General features: G+C 35.4%; 3 protein-coding genes across 3 annotated transcripts; 2 read left to right on the top strand and 1 right to left on the bottom strand.

Moving 5' to 3' along the window:
* Positions 1–4,074: 4,074 nt before the first annotated feature.
* On the bottom strand, positions 4,075–5,556 carry LOC147658250 (uncharacterized). Its single transcript, XM_086904017.1, has 4 exons — positions 5,524–5,556; positions 5,013–5,119; positions 4,583–4,724; positions 4,075–4,442 (listed from the first exon to the last, which is right to left on the bottom strand). The coding sequence occupies exons 1-4, from the start codon at positions 5,554–5,556 to the stop codon at positions 4,410–4,412; spliced, it is 315 nt and encodes a 104-aa protein (XP_086760143.1). The 3' UTR covers positions 4,075–4,409.
* Positions 5,557–10,352: 4,796 nt separating this feature from the next.
* LOC100871149 (UDP-glucosyltransferase 2) lies at positions 10,353–16,500 on the top strand. Its single transcript, XM_012487790.3, has 4 exons — positions 10,353–11,462; positions 11,996–12,423; positions 14,874–15,096; positions 16,051–16,500. Exons 1-4 carry the CDS (start codon positions 10,837–10,839, stop codon positions 16,328–16,330), a joined length of 1,557 nt encoding a protein of 518 aa, XP_012343244.2. The 5' UTR covers positions 10,353–10,836; the 3' UTR covers positions 16,331–16,500.
* A 1,349-nt stretch (positions 16,501–17,849) lies between these two features.
* LOC100871270 (mitochondrial sodium/calcium exchanger protein) lies at positions 17,850–27,667 on the top strand. Its single transcript, XM_086904054.1, has 9 exons — positions 17,850–19,197; positions 19,397–19,614; positions 21,732–22,057; positions 23,235–23,315; positions 23,968–24,087; positions 24,266–24,583; positions 25,747–25,865; positions 26,003–26,156; positions 27,115–27,667. The coding sequence occupies exons 1-9, from the start codon at positions 19,141–19,143 to the stop codon at positions 27,492–27,494; spliced, it is 1,773 nt and encodes a 590-aa protein (XP_086760180.1). The 5' UTR covers positions 17,850–19,140; the 3' UTR covers positions 27,495–27,667.
* Positions 27,668–27,998: the final 331 nt, after the last annotated feature.

The following is a 27,998-nucleotide window of genomic DNA, read 5'->3' as shown; positions in this document are numbered from 1 at the left end:
TTTTTGAAGACCCGTTCTTTTAAATTAACTCTTTGTACTCTTTGAGACCACTTTTGACGTGATAATAATATTTTCCATACAATTTTTTTTTTTAGTTATCTCCTTAATTCTTCGCGAAATTAATGAAACAGTTCGGAAAATAAAATGAAAAGGAATAAATTAGGGAAATAATTTATAGCGCAAAGAGTTAAATATTGATTAATTAAGCGTTATACGTGATGTTTTTGGCAGAAAGAAAAGATTGTTAGATGATAGAAAATGTATTTTATGTACCAGAATTGATTCAATTGGGGTTGGTATTATCACATTTTCTTCCGTAATCCATTTTCTGCAATCTCTCGTGGAAGTAATATTATTAGTGGAATTGTACAAGTGCAAGGTACTAGTGGATCTACGACTACGGAACACTGATTAACGAAGCAATCGATTATCCAATCATTGGAAAATTTCATTAACGGAATAATTAACAGAATAATTATTATTCGAGCATTAAAAAAATATAAATGTAAATATATATATATATATAAAGATCTAATAATACATTTCTATGAAGAAATGAAAAAAAGAGTTATTTTCAAAATGTTTATATATTTGCCCATTTTTTTTATTTTTATTTTTTTTACCTCAAATATAATTTTTCTCTTTCTAAACGATAAATAAAATCGAAAACGAGCGAAGCACCTCGGTTATTACTTCTCGATTTAAATAGCGTTTCATTCGGTTCGATAAATTTTAATGGAACGCGTCAACATTGAATTTGTAAAAATTCAATTAGCAGAAGTGATATTGGACGTCATACACGTGCACAACGAGTGATTATTGTGAAAATTGTTGTGCGCAAAACGAAAACAGGATATATTCGCAGGGAAACGAAAGGGAAAGCAATTATATATACGTGTATAAATAATATGTGAAAAAGGAAATATTCATCTTATGGAAATTCGTTTGAAATCGTATCATCGGTTTTGTTTGCTTTTCACCGTTAAATTATCTGTGAATTTTTATACCGACCATATATCGACCATATACTCCATTCAATTTATGCGAATATAATTTGCATCCAAATTAGGGGATGATCAAATTTAAAATATAAGTGTTTCGCGTAATATTCTCTCTCTCTTTTTCCCCCGTACATTTTGGAGGATCGCGAAAGAAAAATAATAAAAATAATAATAATATTGTCCAGCTCGTGGCAAAAGGCAATTCGAAAAGAACGAATTACGGCATATTATTTGTACGTACGTAAAAAACGTGCTCAGTGATAGATAATTAGAGAAACAGTTATTTCCACCCTTTCTCTGTCGAGATTCACCCTCGCTCGCAACATTACCACGACCCTTCGACCGCCACTTCCCTTGACTATCGTCCTAAAATCAAAGGAGCGCCTCTGCTCGCACAGTACCATGGTCAATTTCATTAGATCCGTGCTGTGTGAACGACCAGACACCTCGAAATTTTCCCTCGATTCCTCTCAGATTGACCAGAAAATGATACGCTTCGAATCACGCGAAATAAGAGAAATCATTTCCTCAAATATCATCAACGATGATGATTCACGATCGAGGGTAATATCAATCATTCGAAGGAATATTGATATTTAATTAAATTGTGAAAATTTCAAATGCTCAATTATATAAGGATTGTAGCAAAGAACTTGTTTTTATACTTGGAAGAAATTTATATTTTTTAATATAATAGATAATTTTAAGACCCAAAGAATTCGCAAAGAAGAGCAATGCAATACCTCGAGAACTTTCATTTCGTTATTCAACCGCCGAGTTTGTTCTACTACTTTAACAAGTTAAGTTCTCAGAGTTCTTTCCCTTTTTTTTTTTTTTTCGAAGCCAGTTTTATTTTGAAATACCAATCAATTCATTTACCGATCCACCTTCGAATTACCCAATCAATCGGCATTTCCATTTACTTTTAATAAAGTCTTCAATAAAGAAGTAGTACATATATATATATATAGTTGATCCTTTCCCTCTCCGATTTCGACAATCTCTGCGTTGAACTTAATTACGAGCTGCTATATATAATATATAAACCAATCAATGCCCCGACTAATCGAAGCGTGTCGCGTAATTAATCAAATTTTACCTTTGAAGCTTGTTGGTTGAAAAATTTTTATTTCAAGTGGAGCGTGGTAATTAAAAATTTCGCTCGGAGGGTAGGTAGCTGTTGGTAGGTCGCGAGATTTCGGTTTACTTTAACAATCGAAACTTTCGTTTAATCAATCGGTTCCTCCGAGTCTAAGTCACCGATCAAATAACCTTAATCGAGTTGATACCAAGTCTCGATCTTTTGACGAGCGAAATTTCAAAGACAAACATATCCATGTTGATAAAAAAAATTCGAAATAAATATAGAAAATACAACAAGCGATATATTACGAGAAGGAACAAGTTTGCGTTATAAAAATTAATTCGATATATCCCTTAATTTTACGACTCGTCATTTGAACTTGACTTGATCATTTTCATATAATCGACCTAAACCTTCGAGGATCGTGATTTCAGAAACACGTCTCTATCAGAAACAAAATATAGTGATAAAATATATTCCAAAAAAAAAAAAAAAAAAAGAAAGGAAAAATATTCCTCAAAACACATTAAAAACGTTAATCGCTCCAAAAGTTATTCCTTTCCCGCTGTTCTTTCCGATCGTTCCCTACAAACTCCTCGCGTTAACCCCAGGAAACCAAGGAGCTCAGAACCAAGGCAAACGTTGCACATCCCTTCAGCGACACGACAAATACGTTCCCAAGATTCCAGCCGTTAATGAAGAAGGAGATTCTGGCCTGTGAACGGAAATTCTCCGCGGTCTGGCGCAGACGGACCCACGTTCCCTGATCCACGGGATCAAGGTGACGAGGATACGCGCGTGCATCCTCCCCTCCCTCTCCTCTCCCCGCTCCACTCCATTCTAGGAAAGAACTCGTCGGGCAGAGAGGGTCGCCTTTTGTTCCATCCGCCGGTGGTAATGAGCGACGCACGACGCTCGTGAGAAGGGAAAGGGGGGGGGAGGGGGTTGGACAGATCGGACGTTTCCGGGCGATGTTGTTCCAAAGAGAAAAACGAGAGAGAGAGAGAGAGAGAGGGGCCCTTTGCGATTCTCCGTGACGGCGTGTAACGAGGGAGCGACGAAACTCTAACGAGCCTTGCCCATGACTCGCGTTTCATCGCAAATAGTCCCGGCACAACCTTCCCCTGCCCCGCTATTCGGGTTTCCCGGTTAATTTGCCACGGAAGGACGACCACGACTCTCTGCAGGGAGGACGCGGTTAACACGGATCTCCGTGATTTTTCTCGGATAAGGTCACTCGATGGAGGATCTGCGGGATACGACATGGCCGATCGTTGGATGCTCGTATCGAGCGTGAAACGAGGGAGAGTCGACGACACAGGGATTTTTGTTTGTGATATTGTTTCGATAAAAATTAGAATTAAAATGCGTAAATGTTTTAGCTTGGAACTGGATCCTCGAATGAGGGTTGAGATTTTGAACAGGAGAGGATTAAAATGCGATACGAAATTTTATACGTGGGGATAATTGTGACGGTTTTTTGGAAAAACGTTTCGTTTGTTTCTCGTCTCCGCGAGATTTGAAATCAAGAGGCGCGGTGAAGATTTCGTTGATTACAGACACGGTAAAAATGCGCATCCGATTCCTTTTGTCACTCTTTCCCCGAGAGGAGAGGAATCTTTCTTGCTTTTTAGTCCCGTGGAAAGGTTGCTCGCTGACTTTGCCACTCTTCCAAGCACTTTTTCCTCCGTAACAAACGTCTCGTAATTAATAGCCGTAATAATTGGAGGACGTAACTGAAATGGAAGACAAAAGATCCCTTAACATTCAGTCATTTTATCCGGGGCAAAATTTTCAATGAAACTTCGTAGACCGTTCTCTCATTTAGTCGTCGTTTTATTAACACGTTGCATCGTTAACAGCATTGTAAATCTTAATTTTTCTTCAAATAATCGTATGTTAATTACTGTTATTTTTTTTTTTCACAAAATGTAGAACAACAATTAGCAAAATCGATAAAGCAATTCCCCAATTTAAAAGTTTGATAAATATTTGACAAGTTTCTTTATTCCGTATATCTGAAATACCTTACATCATATATTTTTGATTCGTGTTTAAAAATATAGATTTAGAATCATTATTTAAAAGTTGCATATACTTATATTTCCTATAACGTCGTTTCATATATTCACAACACGAGATAAAATATCGTGTCGCAAGTGTTTTCATGAAACGCAAGTTTAATATTAATCTTGCTCGACAAACAAATGGAAATCTTTGCAACAAAAGCATGTTTAGACGGAAATGTCGCTACTTCAAAGCCTTTCGTTCCCCGCCTTCCTTATTCCACAGAGCACCACTCCCGAATTCTTTTGTTCTTAACATTAATTACTTCCCGACGACACTGGAAATGCTTTCTGCAACAGATTTACCAAGAAGTCGAAAGAGTATGAAATATATATACCCCAGTATATATACTCCTTTTCAGGGATTGGTGGGTGAAATTCCAATGAAAAAAAAAAAAGAAAAACCTCCTCCTCCGTTCGATATTACATACCAGTTTCATCGACTGTACGAATTCAACTTCCTTCCTCTGTGTGTAACACAGAACGTTGAACAAGTGGCTTTCTTCGACTAAACTTCCCTCGCGACACGCTCCAATGAATCTTTCCTCGAATCTTTGTCTCCTCATCGAACACCTATGAAATCAATTGTGTCCTAAAAACGAATAACTTTGATCTTTTTTTTTTTTTTTTTTTCTAAATTAACGTCGAATCTTTCCTCGTTTCACAAATTTTAATCCTTTAATCTCGCAATCTCGTTAAAGAAAAGGAAATTCAATTTGAAATTTTTTTACAATAATAACTCTCATAATTATCATGATACAATTCTCTTGTGGAAAATAAATTGCAGAATTGTTACGCGTTTTATTTAAGCGCGAGGAAAATTGTTCCCCCTGTAAAAAATAATGCCTCGTTCAGCTTAACCTTTTAGATTTCTCTTCTGGTATGCACGAGACGTACGAGGTGGTTGTGAAAATGTCGCGGCACCGTAACGGCTCGTTCTTTTCAACCTCCTCGTGGCCCTCCTCCGCCTAAAAGGAAACAATAATTTTTAACATACACGGCATGAATGTTTCGTATTTAGCGCGCCACTCCCGTCCGTGCTCGCGTTCATACGTGAGTAAAGTTTATAAAAACGTGGTAAAAACTACACAATACATAAAAACAAGGCGCGAGGCGTTTTCTTCCGTGAATTTCATACTCGAACGTGCCAGAAATATTTCGAGTGCCGTGACGTTTTCGAGAAGTGAACAAATTTTAATCACGCCCTCGTTACAAAGAAAGAAAAAAAGAGAGAAAGGAGGAATACAAGCACAAAATGAAACGTATCTTGTATGTATGTTGTGGTTAAAATATTCGGGTAATTTAATAATCGTTGAAATTTTCAAAGAAGGTGACGCGTTCCTTTAAGAGGAAATATCACGTGGATACGCACCTCTCGACTGAATTTTGTCGCATTCTTCGTCATTTTCCTCGTTTCTCTCTCTCTCTCTCTCTTGTTCTCCTCGAATCTTGCTTTCCACGAAAGCATTATATCCTCTGGCATTCTTCGCAGTACTTTCTCAAATTCTTTCTCCCTCAGACTTGACACATCTCGGAGATTTGTACGCGGTTGTTTTATGGATATAGATGCGCTTTGGTTCTTTCGACTGCTATTTTAAAATTGAAGGATTCCTACTTCTCTGTCGCGAGTGTGTTCTCGGCTGTGGCGAAAATGCGAGACAATTTTGCGCGTAATATTTTTCAAGATCTCTTAACAAAAATTGAAACAACTATGAAATTCAGAGAAACTGTGAAATTTTTTTCATATAAATTTTGAAGATCGCACATACATTAATGGAAGATCGTGTTTTATATATTTATGCGTTTGTCAAGTAACATCAAGAATAATTTGAATTCGAGATATTTGCTCCATCTCATTAAGAGATAATTAATTACACGAACTTGGAGAATTTCTGGCGTTCTGGTACAATGTCCTGTTGATTGCACAATTTATTATAACGATACATCTTCTATATCGTTAAAGGTATTTACCTTAGGTTAAGAGCAAGGTGTTAAAATGAAGCAACAAATTAATATAAAATTAATATAAAAAATTACTTTCGAGATGATATTATAGTTACAATTTTTCATTTTACCAAGAAACAAATTCTTAAATCGTGGAAAGTTAATTTATGATCCTAGAACGGGGAAAATTCTAGTTAATTTACAAACTTGTTGCTTTAAGTATCTCACAATTCGTAGTAGCACTTCCAGTGCGGAAACTTCACCTAACTAAATGTAAATGATCGGTATTAAATAACTTTTCGTTATCTTAACGATGGAGCCTTCCATAAAATATAATTTAAAGAGAAACGAGTAAATTTGAGCTAAATCACAGTCGATTTATTTCAATTTTACCTTGCGAAACTTTTCATTTCCAAATTTTTAATTCTTCGAATAAAATCAAAAGTAACTTTTTTAACAAAATCAAACACGTACAATTTTCAATTACTCCTTTCATCTTCCCAAGGAAAAAATAAATAAAAATAAAAAAAATCAAAGTTTCAGTAAAATTCATTCGTTCACATTTATCGTAATTCGCATCATGAAATTTTTTTTACATTAAACTCGACACGTATATATACTTCGATCTGGCAATACAATTTGACCTCGAAAGAAAATGTGCAAAAGTTTAGGAAAATCGAGTATGTACAATTTTTAATTATTTTTTTTTTTTATCTTGGCCTCTTTAAAAGAATCGAGCAGACAATTTTCCATTACTTATTTCATTTCCTAAAGTTTCGCTTTAAAATTCGCTCCGTCCATCGAATTTATCTCATTCGAATCGGAAACTTTTACTTCAAGCTCGAGGCGTACAAGCGAATAAAACGTTGGAACGAGTCAACGATACAGTTCGGCCGAAAAACAATGGCAGAAGAGCAATGCAAAGCAGTTACAGGGTTGGTGGAGTAGCAAAACGAGAGTAAAGATGCGGCGAAGATGACGCTGAAAGCTTTTCTTATCTGAATTTCAAGCGCTAGCCTGTAAGAAGAATGTTGTTCTCCTTGTTCCGGCAAGGGTTTCTCGCGCCATTCTCTCTCTCTTTCTCTCTCTCTCTCTCTCTCTCTCTGCAAGAAAGTTTCGCGATATCGTCGACGACTAATTAAAGCTTGGAATAAGAGGAGGCAATTACCAGAGCGGTTCCATTTAATTTCGTAGGCCGATTTGAGAAAGGAAGGGAAAGGAAGGAAGTTGGTCGCGGGACACCCGTTATACATTTGCATACGCCAAGCGGCTTGATGTACTCAGAGCATTAGGCGTTAACCCGTTGAAAAAGTAGCCAGTGATTCAGAAATGTCGTGTAAAGTTTGCTTTGAATAATTACTTATTAAAATGCTGATTGAATAGCGTTTATTCGTAGCTATTAGTTGATCCCCTCTTCGGCTCGGCCAATTATCATTACGTTTTGAACAATAAATTATTGAAATAACTTATCGAAGTAACTTTGTTCGTAATTTTGTCCAACTATTAAATTTTCCCCATCACTGGATGTACTTCTTCTTATTTCACTCGATGAAACGAAACTTGTACATTTTCGTGGAAACGAAACTTCATGTATTGGGTCGTGTAATTTCTTGTAAGAATTGTAATATTTTTTTTTAATCGATCTGATATTGGATCAGTTTTTTCTTCTTTTTTGTAATATATCAGGTGTAAAAATAAAATAGATACTTTTGTTCTTATTTTAGTTGATGGGTTGAAATTTATATATCTTGACTCGAAGTTTCATTTATATTTACAATTTTTTTTTGCGAATATTGCTTTTTCTAATATTTTTTTTTTTTTTTTTTAGTCATTCTGACGTTGGTTCACACTTTCTCTTACAATAGTTATGAAATTAATTCGATGCTTTTTCGATATAAATTTTACAAATTCTACAAATTGAAGGCTTGTTTATTCTTTCTTTTACAATATATTAGGAATAAAAATTAATTCTTTGGTGGTTTTTAAAAAAATAAATTTCGAGAAGTGTATAAATTAAATTTTACAGAATGGTTTTAAATCGTATTAAATATTTCAAAATGTTCGTAGTAACTTTTTATTTCTTATTCAGACAACAGAAGGATTGTTATGTTATAAGAAAAAGAGCTTATACAACGGATGCGGAAAGAAACTTTGGTGCACATTTTTTTTTCTTTTTTTTTTTTTTTTTTGAATGCTCTTGAACTTTCCACGAACTAAGGCAGTGCACGTTTCCAGGAAGAGTTGTATTCTAGGTTATAGATTCAGTTGCCAGACCGACACTGATATTTTCCTTCCTTTAAAGTGCAAAGATAATTTTTACCATTTAAAAGTAATGGAATCTTTTATTTTAAAATAAGATCTCGAAATTCGATATTATTGTGTATTTAAATTATTGCAAAAACAAACATTTAAATTTTATTGTTAAATTCTATTTAATTTCGTAAATTGTGTGTAAATTTATTATTATATCGCGTACGGGTATTAAGGTTTATATTTTGAGATTGAATAAAATTTATTTCGATGGTTCATCTAAATTTTCAAATGACTAAGTTTTGAAGTGATTTCGAAACTTGGATAAAGATAATGAATATCGTTGGTTCGTTCAACACTGACGTCATTTGAAGTTATTTTGTATAATTACAAACATAATGTGCCTTCAACCGTATTCTGGTTCCATGAAAACATGTTTATCACATTTCAATTATCTAGTTGAATAGCGACAATTATCATTCAAAATTTTTATTTTTATTGCTAAAGTAAATATTTATAATTAATCGCGTACAATCAAGAAATGCTTAATATTTATTTTAAATTTGAATTGAAGAAAAAAAAAATTAAAAAATAAATATATTACGATACAAATTTTACACGAGAAAGATAAAAATTAATTAAATTCATAAAAATACGTGATATACATACGCGAAAAACTTTATCGATAAATTACATATATATTTATAAAAATATGTGTTACGTAATATGAATATATTATTTCAGCGAATTAGATAAATTGAATGAAACTTACTATTAAATATAAAAATTAAAGCTTAAAGATAGATCAATTATAATTTAATTGGATCTTGAAATTTTGGGTAATTCAAAAAAACGTTATATTGAATTAGATACGCGAGAATAATATTTCAATTAATTTCAAATCAAATTACGATGAAATCGACAAATTGTAACATTTGATATCCTCGAAAGAGAAATTTTTCATCACTCCCATACAAAAGTAATTTTACAGACAATGCTGTATCGGCAATTTGGAAATCGGTATATTTTTCAATTGAACTCTGTGCGGGAATGTGAAAAAAGCACCAATGCTGGATTCTTCTCCATTTCTCCATTCAATTCCTTCCTTTTCAACCTGAACGCCAACCTTCTCGTTTCTTTCTCCAGCGCATTTCTTAATAATGAACCACTTTAATCCGGCGCACCAGAAAATACCAGCCTCTCGTATCTCTAAATCTCGAGTGTATCGACGAAACGAGATGATTAATCGGTACTGCGATTAATTAATCAATATATAATTCGATAAATCTCCCATATCAGCGCTTCAATATTGTATCAATTTATAATACTGATTTCTAACAATTTAAAAATAAATCCTTTTTTTTCTTATTAGACAGTACTGTCACGAGTATTATCACGAAATAAATTTCCCCCCTATCTATAACATAAATCGAAAGAAGTTATTGAACACTAAGCTACACTAAAAATATCGTTCTTTCGTCATAAATGTACAAGTTTATTGTATTTTATTTATCAGTAGCTTTTTACCATTTTTACTATCGGCTGTTGTGTTATTGTGCCTGATAATTTCGATCGGCTACAATAAATCCTTCTACCTTTTGTTAATTATTCAAAATTATTGCTAATTATTCTTACGATAACAAGGATAACGCGAGATTGAAATTTTCAACGCGTTCACTCATCTCGCGACGAGAGACAGAAAATTCACGCTGGACTAGAAGAGAGACGAGCGAGAAGCCAGTTCCAAAAATACGAGTAGGACCTGAAAAAGTCGTTTGACGTCAGACGCGTTGTGCGTGCGAGACTGCATAAAGCGGTGTACACAATCTAGAAACGCGCGCACGAAATTTTTGGAAGCTCGCATCACTCATCCTCGTGATATATACCGATTCCAGTATTGAAAACCATTCTGACGTTGTTATCTGAAACGAGATATCGATATCGTTGGCTTTCATTGTGAGGGTAGCTTAATCGGTGTTAGACGAGGTTGGAAAGGGAAAATAATTTGGCAGTCATCGGTGAATCATTAGAGACAAACGTTTTGTAACCACTGCCAGGTGAATAGATTAAAAGTTATCGTATGCAAGTGCGTTCATTATTCGTTCATCACGATTATATTTGCTCGCTCGAATGATATTTGATGCATTTTCTTTGTACACACTTTATATAAAAATTTTATAATTTGATAATTAATAGATTTAATTAATAGATGTTTTATCTCGAGTGTTGAGAAAGTGTGCGTATAAGAATAATAGATAATGGAACGATTAACGTTTCAAAAAATAACGATACAACGATAATATAACAATTTACGATTCGTATCGGATATTTCATCGCGCGATATATTAACGTTTAAAATATTATTATTCAGTTACATTTTATGCTATCTTTAAGCAAGTTCAAATTACAAGTTTTTCGATCTTAACTCGATCCAATCCATTTCTCGATAAATCGAACTCGCCATTTCTTTGATCCCCACCTCGTGATCGCAATGAAGTTCCTATTTGCGATTATAGTGATTGCTTGTGCGGTACACGATGACGCCAGTGGTGCTAGAATTTTGATGGTGACCCCGCATCAAGCGAAAAGTCATTACATAGTGTACGAGGCGTTGTTGAAGAGACTCGCGGAGAGGGGTCACCAAGTGGTGTCGTTCAACCACTTTCCTCAGAAAACAGTTTTACCTAATTTCACGGATGTCGATATATCTTCAAGCATGCCATGCGTGGTCGGTACAAGGTCGATCGAGCTTGCCTTTTGGCAAACCATGCTGCAAAAGTTGAAAACAATATCCTTCATAAGCTCGGAAACGTGCCGATCCGTGCTGGAACATCCGGAAGTGAAGAAATTGCTGCATTCGAAAGAGAAGTTCGATATCTATATCATGGAAATCTTCTTTTCCGACTGTTTTATCGGTATCAGCCACGTTCTCAAAATACCAATTGTGGTTGGAATAAGTAGCACCGTTTCCTATCCATGGAACAACGAGATTCTTAGGAATCCTGAAATCCCTAGTTACATCCCCAACACGATTTTAAGTAGTTTTTCGGACGAGATGAATTTCTTCGAGAGAGCCACCAATTTGATGTACTTTTTTATCAGCAAACTCGCCTATAGGTATGTCAAACGAATCGACAGTTTACTTTTCCCTTCTTTCTTTCTTCCAGATCCCAATTGTTGTTCAATCACTCTCATTCCTTGGCCAAATCTAGATCCCTCTTGAAACGTTACATTACACGTGCTTTAGCAACGAAGCGCCGTTTCTTAATTTTAATTCAAATATATCTCGTCATCGATCCTTCCACTTCCAAATGAATCTATTTACCCTCTATTTAAGGCGTAATATCCAAACGATATCGCAATACCATTAAGATCCGATCCTCGTCATAAACCGTTCGATGGCAAATGGCGGGCTAATTGCCTCTGACTATCGGCCTATCTAAATTCCCTGTTGCTCGTAGCATAGAACGGATCTATCAGATCTCAATTTTCCAAATTTGCACAAGTTTATACACCAGTTTATATAATTTAAACTCGATCTTCCAAAAGATGTCACAATATTCGAAATCATATCAACCAGCCATCTAATTTGCCGCTCACTCGATTAATTCGATCGATTGATCAATTTTTCGACTCGACTTTCTCTTCAGGTATTTAATGGACAAGCCAGGTTACGAGATCGCGAAGAAACACTTCGGCGACGATCTTCCGAACTTGGACACGTTACGATCGAGGATATCGTTGATACTGACGAACGGGCACAGGACAACCAACACGCCACGAGCTCTTGCACCGGGATTGAAAGAGTTGGGCGGTATGCACATACCAGCCTCGGGCCCGCCTCCGTTGCCCAAACATCTTAAGGATTTTCTCGACTCGAGCGAGGACGGGGTCATTTACTTTAGCCTAGGATCGCAAATAAACGTGTCCACCATGCCCAACGAGATGTTAACGTCTTTCTACGAGGCGTTCGAGCGGGTACCGCAACGGATATTGTGGAAGTGTTCCGAGAGGAATATGCCCAGGCTGCCCAAGAAAGTTAAGTGCATCGAATGGGCGCCCCAGCTCTCCATATTGTGTACGTATTCTTTTTGCTTTCCGCGTGGCGTTGAGTTTAACCACGTAAGAGGGATATTTTATTACTGTGAAAAAAAAAAAAAAAAAAAAAGAAGAAGAAAAGAAACTGTTGGAGAAAAACTCGCAGGCGCTTTTACGCATGGCTTTCGGACGATTGTTCGTGTTGTTCATTTTCAAACAGATCGTTTTTTCGATAAGGATAATCGAATATCAAAGGTCGATAACGAAGGAGAGAATTATCTATGCAATTGTGGCTTAATAGACTGCGATTAAGCAAAAATTGTTAAGTACAATGAAAGATAAGAGGTATTTATTTTAAATGGATTTTAAAATATTCATGGAAGATATAAATTTAATGGCGAATGAATCGATATCGTATGTAGAAATATGATTCATTCTTGTTTGATAATTCGTTACAACGGTATGTAATATAAAATGTGTAAAATGTGTTTCGATCGATGATAAATGTTTTAATTCGTGTAACGGTTTAATCTTAAATCATCGTCCTCGTGTATCGTCCCTGTTTGCATCTGCGGGACAATATTATATTCTCGCGTGTAATCGACGATCCCATCTATGATTCAAGATATCGAGCCCCGAAATCGCATAAAATTGCACATTTAAATTATGCATTAACGTTAAATAACTTATAGACCAATTTTAACCGAATATCAACCCTTCGTTATACATATTGTACGCCGCTTATTGTCAATAATCCTGTTCCGCGCAATCAGATATAACCGTCGGTTTATTTTATAATAATATCCGTGCATTTTACCTCTAATTACCTCTAAACTTTGATACACTCGCAGTTCGACATTAAGTGCAGATTTGATTTAAATTTTATGAAAATCCCGCGTAGAATTTATAAATCGAGAAGAGAAAGAAAATGAAGATTTTATATATTGAAAAATATCGGAAAAATGGAATCGCGCCGAGTACAAAATTTCATTAAAAAGAAAAAAAAATGATATGATCGAATTCAAATATCGAATCAAGATTATTTAAATCATTACACGTGTTACATTTAACTCTGTTCGTTTATCTTGAAACGAGACTACTAATAAATCTTAAAAGCTCCAACTTTTTCCTTTTTGTCTTCTTTATTGCAAATTCAATGGAAACGTGTACACATAGTTTTAAAACACACATAAAGCATCCTTTATACGGAAGCGAATTAATCCCTGAACCTTGAAAAATCAGGTTAAGTGCACCGCCGTTGTCGAGAAACAAATCTGAAAAAACAACTTGAAACTTTATTCCCTCCGAGATTTTCTCTCGAAAATTAGCTACTTCCCTATAGGGGAAAGAACCAGACCTTAAACGGGCGGAATAATTACAATTTTTTTTTTTTTTTTAATTTTAAAAGATGTTAAAAAGTTATTGTCAAAGATTATTATGCTATCGTATTATCATTTCTTATCCATTTCTTTTTGCGAAATAAAAATCTGTTTCAATCGAGATTCGTCGAGTGAATTTATTTAATGAAATTATTTAACGCGCCATGATTTCGTCGCATCATTCTACAAATGCGTCACGTTCGAAACGTTATATATATATAGAGAGAGAGAGATCATATACGATTCAGAATTTACTACATCGTAAATAGGGAGCAAGTTATATATAGGAGGAGATGAATAATGTGCGAATTAGGGCAGGATTAAATTTAGGCCAGGTCTAGGTTAAATCTTGGGATGGATCCAAACGCGTTACCTGCACGCGTTCCATTTCGTATGCCGTTAGCAATCAGATCGCTTTGTGTGCAAACGATCGTTGTTCCACTAATTGATTTATATTCACAAACGAAATGAATTGTTGACAAATTCGTTCATTATTATTAATTCCTCGTTAAATTGATCTTGTCGAGGATTTACATATGTAAAAAAAAAAAAAAAAAAAAGGATATTTAAATTATGCATTTACGAAAAATAAAAACGTTAGAAAATCTATCAGAATGTAAACGTGTGAAAAAAAAATATCGAAAGCAAAGTATACAACAGGATAGAAAAATTGGGGAGGAAACAATAACGATAAATAATAAATCACCAAGTAATGTTCCCTTAACAGTTCCCTTCGAATTTTATATATTTTTGTTTATAATTTTTTAATAAAGCATTAAATAAAACCTACGTTTATATAAAACATTTTTTAATAAAGCATTAAATAAAACCTACGTTTATATAAAACATTTTTGTTGTCTTATTTAGACTCACGGACAGAATACATTGATAAATGTTCGATAGCTTAAATCTAGGACAGTGATACTTAAAAATATGAAACAGATCTTTATTTCTGTATTTTGTATTAAAACTTAAATTTCCATAAACATCTAGTTCCAATTATAACATCGAATATCGTTTCGCGAACAAAGAAATGTTGAAATATTAAAATGATCTTAAATGCGATTGGAATAGCTCGGCTTTTAAACTTTATCGATTTGAAAATGACCAGGTCACCCGAATGTGCGGCTATTTATCTCGCACGGTGGAATGCTGGGGTCTCAAGAGGCGGTTTATTGCGGGGTACCGATTCTCGGAATACCCTTGTACGGGGATCAACCCCTGAACGTGGCCTACTTCGTGAAAAGGGGGCTGGCTCTGAAACTGGATTACCATCAACTTTCATACGAGTCGACGATATCAAACGCTTTGAACGAACTGCTGGTGAACAACAGGTAATTAGAATCTTCGTTCTTCGTGCAAATGGAAATTGCGTGGCTCGTAGATACAGAGATGAAAAAAACAGAGAAGCTTCCACAGCTCTTTTTCATTATCCATCTATATTTGCCGAGCAATACCGTCGAATTAACCGAGCAATGAATTTTCAAACAGTTTGAAACAATCATCCTGTTTCATATAGCATACTGTTTATCATTAATTTTAAAATTACGTTCGATACCTTCTAAATTTTTAAAACCAAATTTAAAAGTATTCTAAAATTTAAATAAAAATAGGTCCATCCATTATTCACCAGCTTGAGATCACAATTACACAATTCGTGCACACGGCGAGCAAAAGGGAGAAACGTTTTTGCATTACAATCGTATCGGCAGCGTCCATTTGGCGGACGACAATCGGTCGATGATAAACGGGCAAGCAACGAGCGCTCAATTTCATTGCCGATTTTCGAATCGATCGCGCGTTAATTACCGCGCCATCCCATCCATTAATCGTTCGCATCGCGCGATGGATCATTGTTAACGATCGCGCGAGGCGGGAGCGTCTTAATCATTGAAAACGGCGAACGGAAAATGGACGATTGAAAATTTGATCGAGCCGTACACTCTCTATACGTAATCCCCGTTCCAGTTAAATTTGTATCCGGGAGTTAATTGGCCGAAGTTGAAAACCTGCCTCGAATCGTTGCCCCGCGACGGTTGAATCCGAGTTTATCCGCGGCTAAGATTGCGTGCAGGTGTGTGCACGGATCGAAAGTGGAAGAAATCGTTCGAAGAGTATTGCTTGACACGCATCCCCATCGTTTAATCTCGTCGAGAGCTTTTTCGTTAGCATTGGTTGAGCTAAAATTGGATTTGTTCCAATGGAAAGAATTTTTTTCAACGAACGGAGGAGGAAAGATTATTTTGAATATTTCGAATGTTTAATTATATCGATTGCGTGATTCACAGTTACACGGATATGGCGAGGAAAGCCTCTTTCGAGTTCAGGGATCGACCGATACCACCGTTGGACGAAGGAGTTTATTGGATCGAGTATTTACTCCGCCATGGGCCGGATTCGTTGAGGACAGCGGCAACGAATTTAACTTGGTACCAATATTTATTGCTCGACGTTATACTCGCGATAATAATTTCAATCGTGTTTACGATATTTATCGTTTGTAAATTATTTAAATTATTGTTTTGGAGAGGAAAAATGTCGATAGATGTTAAAAAGAAACGATCGTGAGGAATAATCCTACTACCGAGATATTGTAAAAAAGTTGTTAAGATTAATTAAAAAAAAAAGGAAAGTATTCCTTGTACAGATTAGACGTTATATTTATCTTTTAATATGTAATGATAAAGTTCTTTATGTGTTTACATAATAAATAATAATATTTATAAGTCGTTTAAAAATATGTAGAAACATCTTTTGTCACGAAACGAATTTTTTTGCGTATTCGTCTAAGATGTTATCGATAGCGAGGGATTGGGACGCTGTGCTTCGGAAATGCTTTTAAAAGTCTCGGAAACTCGCTCGTTTTCTTATAAAATATTTGACAAAACGCTTTATACGAAATTGCACGAAGCAACAACTTCAGGGAAATGTGTATCTTTAAAAAAAAGACACTTTTTCCAAAAATGACAGTAAATATTGAAACTTTCTACGCCGTATTATTAACACCGGCAAAGAGATCATGGATATGGCTAGATAATGCAATAACGTACGAATTTTATTAATTAAAATTACAATTAGAAAATCAAATATTCGCGAAGAAATTATTTAAAGACTTAAATTTATTTAAAATTATTATTATTATTATTATTATTATTATATATGGAGATTCGATTCACTGCATACGAATAATCTTGCAGAGATATTTTTTTTCTTTTTTTCTCTCTTTTTCAAATACAATCTCGGCTTTAAAAATTCAGACGCGTTAACAAAGAAAGGAGAACGTCGTCCGTATCAGTTATAAGTGGCATCTTACACGACGAAAAGAAGCTTTTGCATATTCCAGCGTTATATCACTCGCGCTTTATTATGAATGCACGGACGTGGAGTGGCGAAACAGGAAGCCGGAAAAGTCAGCCGCGTATCCCTCTGAAAGAACGAAAGCGTAAAGTTATAAATTGGGGGAAGGAAGAAGGGGGAGGGTCGTATCTTTTTCGTCGACCTCGAATGCAATCCGATAAAGTGTTTAGACTTTTCCATCGTGGAACGAAATCCAAATGCAACAAACATGTCTTGTATAATTAATTCGATCAAATTCTTTCGTTTCCTTTTTGCATTTCTAATTTCGTAATTCCTTTCGAAAAAAAAAATTTTTTTTTCTTTCAAACTGTGTATAAGTGGTATTGAAAAAAAAAATTGAAACGATTATTGTTTCATATGTAATTTATAACAAATAATATTCAATTTGTATTTACTTTAAACTTAATATTGAGTTAGACGATTAGCGCCAATTAAATTGTGAAACATCATTAATTTGGATGAAGAGTATCTAGCTTACATTCCAGGTTTGATTCGAATTATGCCTATATCTTAGGTTAAAATACATTCTTTGCTCTTCTCTCTGTTGGAATTATATTAAAAAAAAAAAAAAAAAAAAAAAGGAGCTTGGAAGTTTTTTTTAAATATTATTCTCGCACAAAGCGAAAGGTTCTCTTTCGATATCCCTTTTTTTTTTCTCTGTCAAACAAACATTAAAAAGGGAACGTTTTTACATTTGAACTTTCCACGTTTTTCTCTTGCTATACGTCAATTACTTTTTTGGTACGTTTGTTTCAGGCATCGCTTCAGAAAACTTATAACACGTGTATATATATATATATAGTTTTGTAACAATTAGTAAATATTAAATTGAATGTATAAAAGAAGGAGGCAAAGAAAATATCCAGAGAAATGAGTGATCTTTTCCGCTTTGACAGGCCTCTTATTATAAAAATGTTAAAATTCCTCTATCGCCAACGTTATAGAAAGGTAATCAAAGAGCCTGGAAGAAGCTCGCATTGAAATAATTTATCGTAGCGAGGAATCGCTTTGAAAGATGGAACTAAGAAAAGTGAGGGAAAGAAGAGACTCGTACCAAGGTTCTATAAACTATTATGATTTTTCTTTGGATCGGTTACAGTCTCATCCATTACTTTCCAAGTAGTTTTAAAATGGAACAAATTTTAATTGTGCAAAATTAATTGTGAAGAATCGAAAATTCATTTACCTGCGAGTATATAAAACTGTCCCGCGCATACTGGATTCGTATTCTAAATCCACACGATGAGTCGAATATAACATAAATCGTAAATTTATATTGAAAAACATATATTCACCTTTGATTAATTGCAACTACGTAATTGAGACGCGATGCTTCTCGATCTTACAACAACCTAATGATCCCAACGATGCAATTTTAATTGAGAAAGAAGAATACACGAGAGAGACGTTACTTTTTGTCGAACTAATCAGTTTACGGAAACTAGATGAGTTTCCACGCTCATTAGCTCGTTCTATGGTCCTTCTTTCTTTCTCATTGTTTCACGACAACGAGAAACAACAGGAAGAGGATAGGCTGTTACCGTCTAATGAGCCTCGTTCAACCCTCCCCCTTCTCTCTGTGAAAAAGCGTTTATGCTCAGTTCAGTTCCGTTTGAACATCGGGGCGAAGCGTTCCATCCATTCCATTCCGCGAACAATACCGCGAGTCGAAAGAAGAAAAAAAAAAGAAAAACTTTCGCATCGTGCATCTTCATCGTGGCAACTTTTCCAATTCGAGATGGAGGACGAACTTTGTCATTTCTCAAAATCTTCATTCGAATCAAAATGATTCTGAGTTTAGTCCAGCGAATTTTTTCTTTCTCTCTCTCTTTTTTTTTTGTAGAATATATAATAAATATTCCACCCCCGATATATGATCTCCTCGAACAATTGAACCTTCGCATCTCATTTCACTGTGAACACGATACTCGTTGAAAAAAAAGAACCGATATTTAACCTATATGGAGATAGGTTAAAAATTGATACTGGTGGTAAGAAAATAATGGTGGGGAGCTTCCATCATGGTTTCGAAATTGTTTGAACGTTATATGAAGCATGGGGCCCTTCCTATACGAAAGGTTTTTATCTTTTTCTCTCTCGAATTCAATTAAAAAAAGAAAAAAGAAAGAAAAGAAAATGACGCGTAATAATTTATTGAGATGAATTTCATTCGCGCGTCGCAAAATACTTTCAATCGTTCCAATCGTTCGTTGAAGAATCGAACACCGAATCGAGAATCCTGAAATTTATTTACAATTTCTCGTTGTAAATTTGTAGGACGATTGCTCGTACGTGTGGCAAATACCTGCTGAAAATCGTTGTAATTGGGTGAGAGAAACCAGAGATTGCCAGACAAATTCTCTAATCCAATATACGGAAATATTGTTTTGTTATTTTACTTCCGAGAACAAACCTTTGTTCGTTTTTGGACTGATATTGATGGTCATATGGCTTTTATATATGTTTTTTATCTTGGGAACATCGGCAGATAATTTGTAAGTAGAATAATTTAATCAATTGATCAAAATATTTCTTAATTCTAATTAAGTAAAACAATTTGCTTAGATTAGAAATCTTTTTTTTTTGAAAACTTCAAATTTATTCTTACATTTAATATTTCCAAATACTTTAAAAATTTCTCTACACTAGTCATCTAACAAACTCTCCTAATTTCTTCTTTCGAGAAATTGTTCGATTTTAAAAAAAAATTATTCTCACGTCTTAAAGGACGGTCACTTTTTGTGCATCACTTTTACCCTTTTTCGTCGTTAATATCGTTTTTTTGTTGTTTTGCACGATGCATCATCGTTCACCTCGTAGCATTGATCAGAAGGAAAGAAAATCGCGAGATCATGAAACGGTTACGGGGGTGAATAAAATTTCTATGATTTTCCATAAAAGGCGCGTGATACCGATGGGCAAGGGTGACGCGGTAAAGTCTTTCACGGCACATTGTGCTCGGTAAAGGGTGAGTTATGGGTGATCGTGTGCGTGCGAATCCGACACATTCTCGATTCAATTTTAATCCGAACGGCCAAAGGGGAGCTTTATGCCGCGTCATTAAAAAGAAACGATCCACGCGGTCGCTCGCCACTTTCCGCCTCGATAAAACTCGAGCATGTAGCCAATAATGATCCTTGGATGTCGTCATACGTAACTGAAATGCGGCGTAAGCAGTTACAATCTGTTACCTATCTCTGTGAATGTTCAATATGTGTAACGGTGATAATACCGAACGTACGATGCAATGGACCGAAAACAATGTGGCGTGAAAAGGGTTGAGAAATGATATGGCGTTTCATCAAGAGATTCTATTCATATCGCAGATCGCGTATAAAATTATGATGTAAAACGTGGAATATACGATCCATGTTCATTGATTCGATAAGATAATAATAGAATTATTATATACGGCGTAGAACAATAACAATTGTAATGTGGAATATAGAAATGTAGAATTATAAAAATATTCAACGCCGGAAACAACCAAACAACCCGTCAAAATGACGGATTTCGTGTTTTTCGTTTCTACGATTATTGAGAACGTGGAGAATGTTTTTGACAAAATTGATATTGTAATTTATTTTTAAATTATTTGACGTATATTTACCTTCACATTATTAAATTTAAAAACTTTAAGTGGATAAATAAAAAAATATATTTTTACAACGGTTGTTATTTTAATCGCGGTATAAATAAGAGCATCATTGGAGCAAAATAGATAATCTCTCGTATCACGAACGATATATCTCTTTCCAACCAACGCATCCTTCGAGAAAAGGAATTAATTCCAAATTCGCTATCCAATATCCTTGTCCCGCGTCAAATTACCCGCCACACCTTTCACCTACCCTTCCCTCCCCCACCCTTCTCCTTTCCAGCACGCGGCTAAACGCGGGAGCCAAATAAACCCTAATTCATTTAGCATGGGGAACAGCTGTATTTAGAAACGCGGCCACATCGAAATTCGATTCGCGATCGAGGAGAGCGTGTACACGGGAATAAAATGGCGAGGAGCGAAAATACCGGGTGGATGTTGCCCACGGTGAAGAGTAACGTCGATGCACCTCTGTACGAAAATCAAATATCGGAGGGGGGGTCGTAAATTAATCGTTATTTCCTTCCACCCTCTTTTCTCGTCCCCCTCTTTTCCGCAATCGGAAACGGGAAACACGTTTCTCAAACGACACATCGATCGTTTATTAAGAACGAAAATATTCGTGAATAGATTCAAATTTTTCAACAATATCATGAAATCTGGTACGTTTCATGCAAGTTATATTACAATTTTTCAAATTTTATTTCATACCCGTTGATTTATCTTTTTTTTTTTTTTTTAACATAGAATTACCCTTCACCCTTTAAACTAATCTATACTTATACTAACAGGCTGAATATATATATATATATATATATATATATATATGGTATATTTGATCGTACGATGCATAATAATTAAATGTACCATCCTCCTCCTGGCTACATTTTAATCGCCACATACGATACGTAATTAACATTAATTAACGACACGTACACCGATTTCTTTATAAAAAAAAATTACACTCTCTCTTCTTTCTTTCCTCTTCCTCCTCCCCTCTCCCTCTGCGCCCAGCTTCTGCCCGTCGCTGGCCGTGATAGCGGGCGTTTTGCGGCTGTCGGACAACATCGCCGGTGTGACGATATTGGCATTCGGAAACGGCGCGCCCGACATCTTCACGTCCCTCGTATCGGGCGCCGACGAAAGTATAATAATGTTCACGGAATTGATCGGCGCTGGTGTCTTCGTGACGACGATCATCGCCGGTTCCGTCGCCGTGATCAAACCTTTCCGCGTCGAGTTGAAATTTATGCTGAGGGACGCATGCTTCTACATCGTGACGGTGTTGTGGATCAGCTTCGTGGTACGGGACCACCGGGTTCACCTCTGGGAAGCCGCAAGTACGTACACCTCCAACTCCTTCAACCCCTTCCTTTTATTCCCCTTCCCCCTTATCTTTGTTCAATCCTGCCGGATTCGCAATTCTCCCCTTCCCGACCTCCCCTTCGGCCAACGGAATATCTCTAGGGTTGAACGTTGGCTAAGAAACTTTGGAGCAAGTGTAGGGTGGGGGGGGGGGAGGGAGAGGGAGTTACTTGTAACGCGTTACGTTGCTAAGTCTGTTCGAAAGAGGATTTGGTATCTACGTTAGGAAAAATAAGTTTGATCGTTCGCGGTGTTGAATGGATAGAGATAATTTTCTTCTTTTTCTCTCTCTCTCTTTGATTCGGTGTATATGTAGAGTGGATATAGGGTTTTTTCTTTTTGGAATGGTAACGCGAATCGACTCGATGGCGGCGATGAAAATGATGTGGAAAGTAATTTTTATAAATTGTTCTTTTATTTCTTTCTTCTTTTTACGTGGATTATCTTAAAAATACTCGTTAATTAATTAATTTCGTATAGTTTATAGTTAAATAGATTCTTGGAATTAAAAATAACGAAGTCTCCCTTCCGATTCGTACGAAATTATGCGGAAAAAGAAAAGGTTAAAAGATATAATGGTTGCAGAGGGTTGTGATCAAATACGCCCCGCTTCATAGAAATGAGAAAGTTTATCTACGGGCCGGCCATAAGTATGCAGTTTAATTCTGCAATAACGATAACTCCGGGGCGAATTTAATTAAGCAAAGCCACGATCTTTCTGCCTCCGGTTTGGTTTCATCGTAATTCGACCACCGAAGAATTTCTTCCGTGCTCCATCGATGAGCTTTCGAAGTTAGAAAAATATATATAAAAAAAGAAAAATAATAATAAAAAATAAAAAGTGGATAGAAATAAGTAAATAAAAAAGTGAAAAAAAGATCGAGCAAAAAATTAAATCGATGACACGAATTGTGAAAATACTTCGACGGGAAAGCAATTAAAAAATTTTCGCCAAAATTTAATCGATATCTCGTTCAAAAACACTCTTCCGGTGGGGAAAAAAATTGACAAATTCGCGTTGAAACAATTGAAACAATTAAATTGTACCCGCTCGACAAGATAGTGCTTATTATCAGAAAAACGTGTTGCGAATTCTTCTTTTTAAATTGTTACAGGGGAGATACTTTTTAATACTGATACATTTAATTGCAGGCTTTATTCTCTACTATTTCTTGTTCATCTTCGTGGTGGTGATGATGCAGATATACGAGAATCGGGAGGAGAGGTTAAAAAGTGCGTTTCACTGTTCACTGTGAAACTTTTCGAAACGCTTGACAAACCTGTCGCTCAACGGTTATGATCAAAATTGCGGAGGAAGAGCGGTTTTCAAGCCGCACAAGAATTCCTTCGTATTGAATCCACGATTTATTCCAAAAAATAACTTCCTTTTGTTTTGTAATCTAAACGGGAAGAAATTTTTAACTCGATATTACTCTTGAAAATGGAGGAAAAGAAAATAAAATATGAATAAATTCTAAGTGATGAAAGAAGAGCAAAAATTACGATTCTGGATAAAAATTTTCGATAAAAATTTTTTTCTCAGTTCGAAAGAAAAATTATTCATTCGTGAACTTATTTTAATACTTGTCAATGTTTACGAAAAAAAGAAAAAAAAAGAAAAAATACATAAACGGATAAATAATAACTTCAATTTAACAAAAAGAATTATTTTGCAGGCGAAACTAATAGAATGCTGTTGAGCGTCTATTTGGTATGCACGATGCGCAATGTTTAGTGCTTAGGATATGCAATCGAAGTCAAACATTACGCAAATGTACATGCAAAGTTTGAAAGCGTTCCGAAACGAGTCCTTCCGTTTGCGAAGACAAAGAGATCTGTGCAAGTGTATCGATCCTCTCTCTCGAACTTGTATATATTTTTACAGAAAGAATCCCAGGTATAGCCGATGAAGACATCCTGCGTACGTACCTGGTGAACAAAGAGGATGACACCATTCCGGAGATTCCTATCAAGAGTCGTGCTGCTGGTTTACGAGCCAAACTTGGTACATGCAATTCACATTTACTTTATTAATCAATTAAAAATTGAACGGATGATTTCACATTTCCGTAGAGAGATTTTGTGAATCAAAGAAATTCAACCAAAGATGTCCAATTAATATGAGTTAGTTTGAAAGCGTTATCGAACTGCGAATAACGATATATATTCTTTTATGTATTTAGATGTTGCGATCGCGGTCGAGTTGGAAAAACTAAAACTTAAAAAGAAAGAGGAGGAGATAGAGATCGTAGAGGAAGTTGGTAGACCGAAGGGTCTCTTCCAGGAATTTCTCTACGATATTAATCCGATATCGAAAGAAGACTGGAAAGATTCAAATACATTCGTTAGATTTATTTTAATCATACGTGCACCTTTCATGTCTATACTTCAATTACTTATCCCACTTGTGAGCGTGACCACCGTAAAGAGAGGCTGGTCCAAGCTGCTAAATTGCTTTCAGCTGTGTGTGACACCAACATTCTCGTTGTTTGTATTAAATGGTTAGTCGTATTAATTGTCGCGTTTCCTACCTCCAACGTTACGAATTGCCCGCACTAATAAAAACTTCAGATTTCACGGAAATATTTTATTCCACCCCGTGAAATAAAACACAAGCTCCCTCCCTTTTTGTTACGTACAAATTACCAGTGTTTAGTCGAAATTAAAACAAACTGTCGCAAATGTTATTTTTCGCGTCGTTACAACGCACAATTATTTATCTTCAACAAAATTTTAAACGTATTACTTATTATTAAATTACTAAGATAAGCAGTAACGTAAAAACTATATTCAAAAACGAACGTATCTATTCGCGTAATGCATCTTGGTAGAACTCTGTTAAATCGTATTAAAATTACAAAAACTTTAAACCGCTATATCTCCGAAGATACTGACTTCTCGTCGATGAATAAACGACCGTTGGAAGCGCGGAATCTTCCTCTTTAAAACGCTTTTTGATTTATCCCGATCTGACTTCCGGTTACCGAGATATCGTCGTGTAAAGAAAAGAGTAATTTTTAATCGTTTATTATCTCCGTTCTTGTTACTCATTCGCACCTTCTCGCTCGCACCTTGTCTCACTGACCTTTCCCAAACTGCAGACAAGTGGCAGCCACGATTCCTGGAAAAACGTAATACGCGGTTCTTGGAAGGGAGTAGTACGCATTTCCAGGAAAAAATGTAGGTCGTTGTCTCGCAGGCCCATTCATAATCCTCGCGCCTCGCCGTCTTATTATACGGAAACTTTGAATGCTTATATCTCGGCAACCAATTGAGATATCGGGATAAATCAAAAAGGGATTTAAATGGCATCGTATTTCCTCTATATTCTGAGCAGATTTTTATGACAAAATTTTAAAAAATTTTAAAATTTCACTTTATAAAAATTCCTTTTTGTTGTAATATAAATAGATTAGATATAGAAAATGTAATTTAACATGTATTTCACATAACGCGATATATTTTCTGCACATTGGTCGAACGCTCGAACTTTTATTTCAGCTAAATAAAAATCCGCGGTCCACTTATTACGCTCGTTGTTCAAAAAACAAAAAAATGATTAAAATGGGTGGGATCGACAAAAAAGTTTTCCAGTTTTCATTAATTTTTAAAGTCGAAGATATTTTTGGTCACAACTGCCATCTCATTTCCACCCTCGTTCCAGTTTGGGCAGTGCGCATTGGCCCGATTACACTGGTGCCAATATTCCTGCTGATCGGCACCATATTCGGTATAATTGTATTTCTAATAACCGACAAGGATCATGTACCAAGGTTTCATGACGTGAGTAGTTTTCCTTGCCTTTTCTCTTTTTTCCTCTCTCTCTCTCTCACTCTCACTCGCGTCCGATCTTTCCGCCCTCGTTACTTCTTTTCTCTATAATCGGCCCCTCATAACGGCAGACGACAAATTAATTGCAGGCTTTCGCATTTTTCGGATTCTTCACCGCAATGATGGTGGTCTATTTGGTGGCCGGCGAGGTGATGGCAGTGCTCCAGTGCGTGGGATACGCTTTCAGTATGTCGGACGCCATGCTCGGTATTACGTTACTCGCTTGGGGAAACAGCATAGGTGGTGAGTGGAGCAAAGCTATTGCAAAATGTAATTCGTGCGTTAAATTGTTCCTAATCTACCTTTTGTGCGCTATGCTCGATTGAAGATGCATATGTATAATCATGTTATAAATTGTCAAAGGACCTTTACGCGATGATTGTTTGAACGGTAACGGGGAGGGAACAAAGAGATATATATTAGATACAATAACAAGTTACTAAAATTACAAAAGTCGCGGAGGAATAATTTATTGTTTGCATTATATCCCAGTTATGTGTTTTCGCGTTCTTCCCGCGAAATTCATATTATCAGACCTCTATTATTTTAGAATTTGATGAAGTTTGAGGGAAATGAAAGGTAAACAGTTGAACGAATCAAGTGATAATATATATTTTAATAATGACGAGATTTGGAAAGAAAAAAAAAGAAAAGGATTTGAAAATTTTAATTTTAAAATATTCAAAAAAAGAAATGGATAAAATTGCGGGGGGTATAAGAGTAGAAAACAGGGGATCATTTTATTAATTAAATTTCATATTAAATTTCACCCCGCCTTTTTCACTTTGCCTTTACTGAATACAGTGAAAAAAGAAACTGGATAAATTTCGCGATACATGAATTTTTTTTTAAACAATTAATATCCTTCAATGAAACTAATTTAAATAAATATAACGACAAACTCTCGTATAATTTATAGATAGATAAAGAATAATAAAAATCTCGATTCGATGTGCCATAAATATCACACGCTCTTAACGTTCGCTCTCCTCCGTCGTTTTTTTACTTTTCTTACTGGAGACTCACCTTCTATTAAATATAAATAAAACAAGCGATTTTATAACTTTATCTAACTACATCCATCGTTAAATATTTAAAAGGAAATTACATACGAAACGATCCAACTATCACGCCTCCCCTCCCTATTTACGTGATATCTGATTCATAAGATGGATTGATACCTGTCGAAATCTGCTTACAGATCTCATAGCGAATGTCACCATAGCCAAACGAGGATTTCCACGAATGGGTTATGCAGCTTGCTTTGGTGGACCGATGTTCAATACGCTTTTGGGATTGGGACTGACTTACGGGTTGGAAGCCGCCAAAGATCCAAACTATCTTACATTGATGAGATTGAGCGATATGGCGCCCGGTTGTTTGGCTTTCCTTGTCTGTTCATTATGCATGTCTATTATTTACCTGAACATCACCGGCGCTATAGCCAGAAAATCGTACGGATTCCTTTTGTACTCCATTTACTTTGCTTTCCTGCTCATTCAGTTACTCAGCGAATTTCATGTAATTCATCCGCTTGGTATCGATCATCGACCGGACATAGACCCGGAGGGGAATAAATAAAATTATAATAATATTCCTAATGATGGAAATAAAATAATAAAATTATTCGAAATAAAAACGGATAAAAAGGGAATATTATATTAATGTAAGGGATGATATAACATTCCTAACAGAGAGATGTATGATTTCTCGATAAATATTTACGTGAAAATATAAATAATATATGTATTATAGCGTGTGTGTCTACGAGGTCAAAATGCATATGCGTTGTATGTTTATTCTATGAGAGGAACGTAATAGGAATTCTTGAAATGAATAATTTTCATTCACTTTCTATTTCTTGAAATAACTTCTTCCTTTAGCTTGTTATTTTTTAATAATAGATAGAATCATTGTGTTTGAACAAAATATTATAATACTGGTTATAATTTTATAATTTAGAGTTCTTTTCCGTGCATTGGCAATCATTAAATCATGAATTCAGAAAGAATTTAGATACGTGATAATTAAATAATTTAGGGGAAATAGAAAGATGCTCTATTGATTAATCGAATTCATTCAAAA

Source organism: Apis florea, unplaced genomic scaffold, assembly GCF_048593485.1.
Source record: "Apis florea isolate Af1SG1 unplaced genomic scaffold, ASM4859348v1 contig_2293_pilon, whole genome shotgun sequence".
Lineage (NCBI taxonomy): Eukaryota > Metazoa > Arthropoda > Insecta > Hymenoptera > Apidae > Apis > Apis florea.
Note: the sequence above shows the minus strand (reverse complement) of the source record. Positions and strands in the feature narration are given on the sequence as shown.

Coding starts and splice junctions, on each gene's coding strand:
- LOC147658250 (XM_086904017.1), bottom strand. CDS start 5,556: ATGACGAAGAATGCGACAAAATTCAGTCGAGAG. Junction 5,120..5,523: donor CGACAAAATTCAGTCGAGAG/GTGCGTATCCAC, acceptor GTTTCCTTTTAG/GCGGAGGAGGGCCACGAGGA. Junction 4,725..5,012: donor CCAGAAGAGAAATCTAAAAG/GTTAAGCTGAAC, acceptor TTGATTTCATAG/GTGTTCGATGAGGAGACAAA.
- LOC100871149 (XM_012487790.3), top strand. CDS start 10,837: ATGAAGTTCCTATTTGCGATTATAGTGATTGCTTGTGCGGTACACGAT. Junction 11,463..11,995: donor ATCAGCAAACTCGCCTATAG/GTATGTCAAACG, acceptor CTTTCTCTTCAG/GTATTTAATGGACAAGCCAG. Junction 15,097..16,050: donor GAACTGCTGGTGAACAACAG/GTAATTAGAATC, acceptor CGTGATTCACAG/TTACACGGATATGGCGAGGA.
- LOC100871270 (XM_086904054.1), top strand. CDS start 19,141: ATGGTTTCGAAATTGTTTGAACGTTATATGAAGCATGGGGCCCTTCCT. Junction 22,058..23,234: donor TCACCTCTGGGAAGCCGCAA/GTACGTACACCT, acceptor ATTTAATTGCAG/GCTTTATTCTCTACTATTTC. Junction 25,866..26,002: donor ATGTACCAAGGTTTCATGAC/GTGAGTAGTTTT, acceptor AATTAATTGCAG/GCTTTCGCATTTTTCGGATT.